The sequence below is a fragment of the Kryptolebias marmoratus genome, linkage group LG20 (assembly GCF_001649575.2).
Source record: "Kryptolebias marmoratus isolate JLee-2015 linkage group LG20, ASM164957v2, whole genome shotgun sequence".
Classification (NCBI taxonomy): domain Eukaryota; kingdom Metazoa; phylum Chordata; class Actinopteri; order Cyprinodontiformes; family Rivulidae; genus Kryptolebias; species Kryptolebias marmoratus.
In genome coordinates, this window is record NC_051449.1 from 5,077,471 (window position 1) to 5,087,679 (window position 10,209).

Consider the following 10,209-nt stretch of genomic DNA (forward strand, 5'->3'; position numbering starts at 1 on the left):
GAGCAAAGAGACTCGTCAATAAACCCCAAACTAATGAGTGTCATTGTAGTTTATAGCGTGAGAGAACAGGGACAACGTTATCCCACCTGTCTGCAGTATTAAGCACATCCAAACCACCTCCACCAGCAATTTATGACAGAGATGTTTCAGCTTATCCAGCACTATTGGAAGCCTCATGATTTTCTGAGCCACTGCTGGTCCCAGTGGAGTGGAAGTGTCACTCAGAGGGAAAACTTTGCAAGGGGAGAGAAGAGACTACTTCCTCATTTTCAGCGAGTGCTCCAATGCCCAGGTGCTCTTTTCAGGCGCTACAGTATGCAGTTTGTCTGAGTGAAAGAGACAGGTCTGTGTCTGGCTTTCCTATCATCTTTGGCTGCTCTTTGCCTCAGTGTCAGCAGACTGAACCTTCCTTCCTGTCAGTCTGCTGGAGCTGATGATGAATTATGAAAAAGGGCCAGTTCTCCTGGAGAATACAGATGTTTTCACACACCCACACATACCTCAATTCTTGTTGGCTAGACAGTTGTGAAAAGCTTTATCACACTGGCAATGGAAATTGAGGACCTATTATACAAGCTCAATGAGACAAAAATGAGCTAATTAACTTGAATGAAAACAGTCTTCTAGAGCTTTTCATCCTTCTGTTTGGAAAATATATTTGACTGCTGATCTTTATAAGCATATTTTCAATAAAATGAAGCATGGGATGCTTTTAGTAATTATAGGACACTTATGGAAGTCAATAATCCAGCAGAATTTTTGTCCTAGCCGAACACACTTGTGCAAGCCTGCAGGAGAGCGCCGACTCTTGACAGAGGGCTTTGTTGTGAGTGTTTGACTCAACGGTCAACGCGAGCGGTGGCAGGTGCCGAGCACACAAACCAAGTGGCCGCGCTGCCTGATTGGTATGCCGTCTCTCTTTGAAGTAAGAGCAAACAGAGGGTTGTTTTAATTGAGACGCTGAGGAAGAGAGGCAACACACTAATAAACAGGTAATTATGCAACTCCCAGCTCCGCTAAAGCAGACTGTGAATCCATTAGGGCCTCTTCGCAGAAACGCCTTTCTTTTTTTGCTCTTCGCTGATTTTTTTTTTTCTCCCCCCTCTGAAATCCCTTTGCGCGCCGCTACCCTGTTGAGTGGGAGTGAGGATCTCGATGCAAAATTCATAACAATTAACCATCAATCAGATTTAACCTCTGGGGTCACCGTAAGTGCTCCGTTCTCTGCAAATCTGCCGGCCAGATTAATACAGTGACAAAATGTGCCTGTACATGTCAGCTAATCCATTTATTTATTCAGCATGCTCCCAGACTGCCTGATTAATCGCTCCCACACCACCAGTGGAAGGAAAAGAGACAAGCGAGGGAGAGGAAGCGTGCTGCTCTGCTCGCTCAGAGGTGTGCATCAGATACCCCAGCCCCTCCCTTCGACACACACCTGACTGAGCATCAAAGAGCAGTTTGCAGCGGCGCATGTAAACAACAACAGAGATGTTCGTAGAGCTGCTCGTGAACACCTGCACACGTTCGTTTGCAACCCAACAAACAGACAACCTTAAATTTTCACTGCCCACTCATTTCACTCCCCCCCACCACAAAAAAAAAAAAAAAAAAAGAAAAAGTTTCCTTCTTACCCTGAGTGGCGATGTAGTGATTTGGTCTGTGGTAGCCCTGAAAACAGAAAAAAAAAATTACAAGAGAGTCACTTTACTTTCCTCCTACTCTTAAAAACATCAGTTGCTATGAGATTATTTGTCTCAAGAAACATTGTCTTTGATATTTACTTTTTGGAGATTTAGTTCAGGTTGACACTTTTATGGCAACTTATTTAAAAGATGGAAACACCACTTAGCCGGACAAATTTGAAGTGTAAGGAATACCATTTACCGGCTGCTGTTCCAATTGCCAGCTGCTAAAAGGTGAGCAATAATGTACTTGCCTGTATGTTTGTGGCTGTTAGCAAAATATTTCATGAACCACTGGATGGTTTTTGATGAAACTTTAATAAAACTTTCAGAATGTAAGCACTGGATGTACATCTACCACTGATTAACTTATGAAGTCATCCCAATTCAAGAAGGATGCCACTGCTAATCAACCTCAGCAAACACAAAAATGGTTATACTTAAATCCACTTTACAGATACAGATCTTACATTTGGTGTAGTAGCAGCTGAGAGTCATTCCCCCACAGAGACTCTTCTTTGTTTAAAACGGGCAATATGCATTCCTTCAAAGACCTCTGCTTTCAGTTCTGAGAGTGTAAACCCTTAATTCCATGTTTTACACCCTAAGAGGGAAGGTGTGTGCCTCTTCATCTTCCTGCCAGCTGTGCTCCTCTGTGCATTCATGACTGACTGAGTGAGAAAAACCGAAACGCTCATATCGAACGCTTCTCTATACAAGATGCAAAACAACACTCTTCATGCAGCACACCTCTGGACTATAGGCAGTCAAAGTGTTGATAATCCCCAAGATACAAGTAACAGTGCTGATCTTGACAATAAGGCCCCCAGTTTCAGGGATTACTCTAATCTCTTCAAGTTTTATTTGTCAAATTCCTTGTCTTCTCCTTAGAGATATTAAGCAGGAAACAAAACATTAGGACTTAAAGGCTCTTCCTCAGCCCAGCCTCTTCTTGATTGCTCCCCACCCTCCTCCTCCTCCCAACCACCCCTGCTGCTCTGCTTATCTCACTCATATTCAATTTAACGTGGACTGTGATTAACGCTCCTCCAATGAAGGGAGAAAGACACAAAGGATATTTTCCCTCATTCTCTCTCTCATCCACAGGGCTCCTTCAGCTATTCAAGTCCGCTCCATTTTTAATGACTTCTTTATCTCCGGACTACAGAGGAGATTTGTTTGCGCTTTCATGTGTGTTCGTTTGAGTGAAGTGGAGGCCCAGAACACAGTCGGATTAGACAGGAGAAGACGGAGAGAAAGGAATGGCCCTGGCAGTCACTCAGGTAAGTAGAGTGTTTTTCATAAAAGCACATTAGGAAGAAATTAATGTTTCTTTATGATCAACACAGAGNGGGGGGGGGGGGGGTATGAAAAGGATTTGTTTCCAAGAATGTTAAATTTGTGGAGATCTTGGTATTTTGCTGCATTGCTTGTGATCATTTACATCTCATTTCTTTCTATTAAAAGTGGAGAGTGGAGAGTCCAAAACATTCAGCATGAAATGTTTTTGCCTGTGGGCATGAACTGGTATTTTCCATTGGAATATCATTACATAGCCCACTTTTGCAAATCCTGAAGCCAGATACCTATTATATACTACATATTTAGTCTGACAAATACATCCAAAAGAAAAAACGGAGAACAAGTTTTGCCTACATTTTGTTGTCTTTGAAAAATATAGTATCTTTACAAACAACTCAAAGAAGAAAAAGGCATAGAAATGTAGCACTCAGAGGCCTCCAGTCCAGTTTTTTCAGGAGTAATATTGATTACCTGCAAAGGGTTGAGTTGATCAGTATCTATAATGAAAATAAAATAAATAATGTATTATTATGTTTAGGATTATATGGAAACCTAACTTAAAGAAAGGACAAAAAGTAGCTTCATTTATTACACTAATACCTTGTGCTTGATTTTCTTACAGTTTTCCCCATCTTGTGTGGGATAGCTGCAGCTGAAACGTTTTCCGGTCAAAAGGATGACAGTTTGGTCATCAGTCCATATGTCAAAGTGTCCCTGGGCAAGACATTGAACTCCATGTTTCGATTTATCAGCGTCAGAGTGTGTGTATAAACACTGGGTAGCCCGTAAGAAATGGAAAAATCTACGTATTGCTCCATGAATGTAATACAAGAGCTCTTCGAGTGTCTGACAAGACACTCTTTATGAATGCAGACCATTTACCACTTACTGAGTACTTTTTACAAAAACAGGTTCTTAAAAACTGTCAAATCAAGCTGAAATGGCAAAAAACAAACAAACCCATCATTGGTTGAACTTCTTAAATCAAAGTTACAATATTCAATAGTAAAAAAAAATGTTTCAAGAGGGCAAAAGACAAAAATGGGCTCAAATGAGTTCAGCCAAACGACCCACACAGCTCAGTTCTGACCCCAAGATTAAATACGAAACTAATCCAACAAGATGACTGATGGGTTAGGTGTACATGGAAGAAGTCTGCTTCCGGCATTTGGCACTTCGACATAAGAAAATACGAGACCAGTTGTTCTCAAACTCAAACAAGTACAAATCTCTCCAAGTACCACCGATCACAACATACTTTAAAAACCAGCAGTACAAACTTACAAGGTTATATTCTTATCTGACATAAACAAGCAAACTGGACACACCCCCAACCCTAAAACGTGGTTGAAAGGAGTAGTTTAAGATGTGATGGGGTCATACTTCGTTTAATTTTATCCTGGTCATTTTTTATGACCCACAACTGAATACACATTTGAAATAACTTGCATCAAATTTCCTCATTGTTTTGCACCTTTTGTTGCAAACAGGATCCATAGAGACTTTATTTGCACTGCTTAAGAAGCCACTAGCTTGATGGTTAACAATCATCTACAGTTTCCTCAGGGGTTCTCAAAATATTCTCAAATGAATTCAGCACAGTTTCAAACAAAAACAAATTATTATTTTACAGTACCACTAAATGAATCCTGGGTACCACCAGTAAAAAGTACCTGTGCCACAATTTTAAAAACAACATTCTACTAGACCAAGTATCCCCACCTTCTCTCAATGTTGGGAGTTGAAACCAGCAGGACCGGGTTTACGGGTGCTGCCATTTTGTATTTTTGGGACCAGATTCGAGAAATGTGGGGCTTTAAGTCCCGCCTACTCCAGAGGGAATGAAGAACAGTAATGCCAAAAAGTTTTGCAGATGCATTCAGAGGACAGATTGCACTGAACAGTTTGTGGCAACACGGATTAAAAAAAGCAATGAATATATTATTCAATAAAAAAAAAAAAGTAAACGAGCGGAAACATTTAGGGGGACATGGTTCTGAGCACCTGAGTGACGAGATTTCTGTGTACCCGGGCAAATTTATCCAAGCACTGCATCACTTCAACACTAAGCAGAGCAACCCTGCAAGCCCCTACTGTATACGTGCGCACACACACGTGCACACACAGAAGTCTACAAGCAACGGACCATTACACTGTTTCATTGCCTCCTAAATGTTTATGAAAATACTGAATCAACTGCAGAGAAGAGAAATGCAGCCGCTCTGCTTCCTCGTACATGACTCCAAATAATCAGAAGTATAATAGAGTACAATAACAAACACTGTGGGGAGCGTTCTACACATAAGAGTTTATTGGCAGAACAAGCTTTTAGATGGGTTAAAAAGCTTTCTGAAGAGCAAAAACATCATTACCCATCTGGTTGCATTTCTACTAAGTACTTTTCCAATGAAGCTAGCATAGCGGCAGAAATTCTTTTCAATCAGGAGCCTCTTTAATATGCGTATATTCTTATCTTCTAATGGGACTCTCTACTGTGAGAGTCTTCTCCGCGGCATAATGGGCCATAAACCGAACAGTGGAAAAGGTAAATAATTTAAGCCTCCTGCATTTGCTAGGCACACCTTGCATTATGAATTTATGTTTGAGGGAGTAACAAGAGATTACAAATCACCACATTACAGGCCGAGGCGGAGAAGAGAGGATGGGAGACAGACTGAAAGTTCTCTCCTGAGCGGATAACCACTTAGAGATTCGGCCCATTACACGCAGAGCGGAAGCATCTGCTTAAGGAGGCCAGTGAGCTGCTGTGATTGGTCACATCCTGCAACTAACACTGCTATTAACAGCAAATCAGGTCAGCTTCTCTATTGTGTGGGCTAAGTGAGTTAGATTTGTTTTAAACAGCCTCATGCCACTTTTTAATAACTTTTACTTACTGTAAAGGCATCCTAAGTCACTCCAGTGAGTGTAAAATTTCTACTTTAAGTATTTCTCCAAATCTCCAATGACTGTTTTGCATGTATTTTAATTCACTTACGCCCTTGACAGTTATTCTGTATGTGACCATAAATGGGAAAAAAAGCATGTGTCTTATTTTAAAAACAAATGAAGTAATGTCTTTTTGTTGTTCATTATTTTCTTGACAGACATTCATAAGATCTGTTTCAAACTTGGCTGCTGTAGGTAATGGGAGAAAATGCAATGTGAACTTTAAAGAAATTAGGAAACATGTTTTTTGAAATTTGGGATTTCACAGCTACCGCAGCCATTTTTAATCATGAAGAAACCCACATCTTCCTTTTCTTAACTTAACATTGAGTCAATAGTCTGTGTTACGAAGCAAACGCAAAGGTGCTAGAGTAAAGATATTGTTTATTTAGCCTAAAAATGTCTCAGGAAGGACTTGAGGGTGGACATTTAGGTGAAAAATAACCTTTTTTTACTTTTACTTCATCAAAAACAACAATAATTTTAGACTTTGAACAATGCAGCTGTTTTTACCTACAACTAAAAGGAATAAAGAATGATCTGAATCTGCAGCTATAAAAACAACAACAACCAGGTCCATTTTAAGTCTGATAACTATCTCTTTTTGAAGTAGGTACCATGGGGTTGTATTAAGCTGCAGTGTAAATTTGGTTTAACCTTTTGGGGGTGCATGTTTGCAAAATTCACTATGAACTTCTCATTAATGGTTCATGCTTTTAAAGCACCTTTTTAACTTCACCTAGGTTCTGTGCCTTCTATTATATTCTGTATTTGCACTCTAAATACAATACTTTTTTATTTTCCATTGTACACTGAAAAGTGTATCAAGAGCAGAGAGGAAATCAGTGTCTTGCCCAAGGACAATTCAGCATCCTGCAGAGTGGCAGACTGAATCCTAGGTCTTCTGGCACAAGACAACTCCTCTAACTCTGAGCTAAACTGAGAATAAACCTTAGTTTTAGTGTCATTTCTAACTAAATTCTAGTAAAGGACTCAGTGACCTGTCTTTGGAGGTGTGAACTGAATCTACAGAAATGATGAAGACAGAAACTTGAGTCTTTAGGAGGACAGGTGACAGTCCAGAAGAGGTGAAAAGAGCATTTTGTACATTATTTCACTGCCCACCGCTGCTCACATCATACTATCCTTGGCCCATTTCGTACCCATCTTTGCAGCCACCCCACGTTTTAATCTACTGAAGCACACTTTTGAAATTAAAATAGGCAGATTTAGACCAGCTTTAATAACTGAAAACTGGTCTAATAATTATTACAGTTGAGATAGGGATGGTTGGAAATGCCTGTGACGAAACTGTGACTACTAAATTCACATATTTGTGATATTTAATGTACTGGTCTCAGTTCACATTTCCGAAGCTTTTTTATTTCTACATATATGTTTCCAGATGAAAGCAAAGTTGAAAACTGAAACCCCTGCAGGCTGGTTTGTCTTTTCTTTGCCTCTGATCTTTATTCTTCCTAATGTATCCAATAAACAGAGTGATACAGCTGAATATAAAGACAGCTGGTATGTGTGTATGACTGCTAATGTCTGGGTGTAGTTTTGTGTGTGTGCATGTGATGGACAGGCAGTTGGACCTGGCTGTCCCTCAGGCCCTCCGGAGACGGAGGCACCAGCGCCCTCTCCCTCCCCGAGAGGAAGCGCAGTGACCTTTTGCAGTGGTGGCGCTGGCTGGTGTGTGTACTTACATCAACGTAATTTGCATTAATGTAATCGGAGCTCTGTTCCCCCTCCAGGGCCTGCAGCCTGACACGGGAGTGATCATCTGGAAGAGAGGCAGAGAGGAAGAAACCGGTGCTGAATTAATCATATTAACGAGGCCAAGAAAGAGAGGAGATGGAAAAATGGGGATGGAGAGACAGACGGGGAGAAAGATTTGGGGGTAGAAATTAAAAGATGGGCGATGGAGGTGGGAAAGCAGGAGCAGACGTGCATCTTAGTGAGGCATAAATAAAAGTGGGGTAGCAGGGATGCAACCTAGGATTGTTTGCCTACAGCAGGGGTTCCCAAACTTTCTATTTTAACAAAAATATGCTTTCAGAAATAAAATGTTTTAACTTAATATGATCACATCCCACCCTGGGCTCCCACCCGCCACCTTCTGAAATCATCCGTTTACACAATCAAATAAAAAGAATGCTTTCATTTAATTCCTGAATCATTTGAAACAGTTTTAGTATTTTGGAAAACAAAGTTCATGTGTCTGTTAGCAAAATATCCTTATAATATCCTTGTGTAAAACTTTGACATGGAAGATGGTGGGTGTTATGCATCTTTACAAAGAATACAGCTTTCATTTTTATACCAGAATAATTAAAGATCTAAAGTTATCTTTCTAATATATATAAACAGATGTTGGAAAACAACCGAATTCAGTGTTTCTTAACATTGCTTAAGTTGTGACATCCCGACCTGATGGCCTATTTCTCCCAACTGAAAAGGCAGCGCAGGATGAATATAAAAACAGGACGGAAAGGTCAAAGCTGCTCTCGTTGGCTGATAATAAAACCCTGTTTGAGCAGCTTAGAGTCATCCAGTCACACGCCCGGCCAATAAATCAGCCAAAAGTATGGAATGGCACACACACACAAAAAAAAGTCAAGAGCAGAGAAGAGGTGCTTTGTACACACATGCAATGATATTCCCATATCGGTTCTTCATGCGATTTTCATCCTTCTTGGCGGAGTCCCACGGGGCAGATTGTCCTTCAAAAAAGCTCTGGAAGAGGAGAAAACAGAGAACAGAAAGGAGATGAAATACAGAGTCATGTGTAAGCACTCTAAATGATAACCAGGGTAAAGAATGCACCTTTCCTCTTTATGTTTAACAGAGGAAAACATTCCCATCATAATCAGACATGAAACGCAGCGAGGGCAGGGGATCCCAGGGAGGGTTGTCAAAAACGAGCGCCATTAGGGCAGAGGCAGCGGGTGTCGCACTCTAACCTGTCCCCCAGCGCCGCTCCCTCGGGCGGAGCAACCCCAGCCTGTCTGCCTCCCTCCTCTGAAGGACTCAATCAGCTCATTGGGGGGGAGAAGGGGAGAAAATAAAGCCCGCTCATCGTCTGCAGATCAAAACTGCTCTGCTCAGATTACTCTCATGAAATATTTATCATCTCTCGCTGGGGAGATTCCTATTCTGATGGCACACCAGGCACAATTAAGCCAAATTATGAAAATACATCCTCGATGCTGGTCCACAGCGGCTCAGCAGGGCTGGGAAAGGTTGGCTCCAAGCAGACTGGGCTGGACAAAATGAAATGTTAATCCGTCTTTTGGACCGTAAGCTAATGCACATTTAAAAAGCCAGCTAATACATTACAGAGCATCTGCAAATAAAAAAAAAAAAAAAGAAAGTATACGGGAGGTTAAGGAGGTAAGAGTTTCTTTTTAGTGTGTGGAGTAGGAAGCATTGTGTTCAATCATCACTCATCCAGGACGCGATGGTTCCATTCATCTAAGTGCTGTGGCAGGCAACAAGCTGTTTGTCTAGCATAAAAAGGCCTCTCAGACACCACACAAGGACATATTTCTGTATGTGGTCCCAAAGATTAGTGATTTCACTGAGAAACAGCTTTAATATGCTAAAAATATGCCTCATCCCTCCAGGAATGATGGACGCGTGTCTCAGAGATGGATTATTCAGGCCTCTCCACTCATGTCTACGTCGCTCGGAAAGATACAGGTCTTCTATCACAGATTTGAGGGCAAATGATCCTCAAGCTGAAAGGCAATACATGGTTGTATTTTAAAAAGATGACCTATTTGTTTGGATCCAGGATTCAGACGGTGAGAGTTTAAAAAAAGATAAAAATAAACGTGAAAATAATCGGCTCAACCAGGAGGGAAAAAACAACAATCCATAAAACTATCTTGTGGCAATGGTATGTGTTGTTTTTTTTTTGCTTTACTGCATCTGCAGGTATTTTTTTGGTCATTATCCTCAAATTATTCCCACTGGCATTGATCCAACTTAGTATGTTTTTAATTACAGCCCAACTCGTCTGCAGTCCCAGAACATTTTATTTCTTGTGCAGTTTCTTTGTTTGTAACCACCTAACTGTAAATAAAAGGCAAAATGCTCTTTCTGCATACAGTCACTGTGGGAAAACCTACATACAGGTGCTGGTCATAAAATTAGAATATCATGAAAAAGTAGATTGATTTCAGTAATTCCATTTAAAAAGTGAAACTTGTATATTATATTCATACATTACATACAAACTCATATATTTCAAATGTTTATTTCGTTT

At 40.6% G+C, this 10,209-nt stretch overlaps 1 protein-coding gene across 12 annotated transcripts in view; it reads right to left on the reverse strand.

The window, feature by feature from the left end:
- LOC108232894 (protein tyrosine phosphatase receptor type M) overlaps positions 1-10,209 on the reverse strand; it is a 187,375-nt gene that overhangs the window by 26,020 nt on the left and 151,146 nt on the right. For all 12 annotated transcript variants that reach the window (XM_017410986.3, XM_017410992.3, XM_017410990.3 and 9 more), the window contains 3 exons: positions 8,588-8,675; positions 7,646-7,722; positions 1,635-1,671 (listed from right to left, as the gene is read on the reverse strand). In XM_017410986.3, coding sequence (XP_017266475.1) covers positions 1,635-1,671; positions 7,646-7,722; positions 8,588-8,675 — 202 coding nt within the window. The remainder of the gene's footprint in view (positions 1-1,634; positions 1,672-7,645; positions 7,723-8,587; positions 8,676-10,209) is intronic.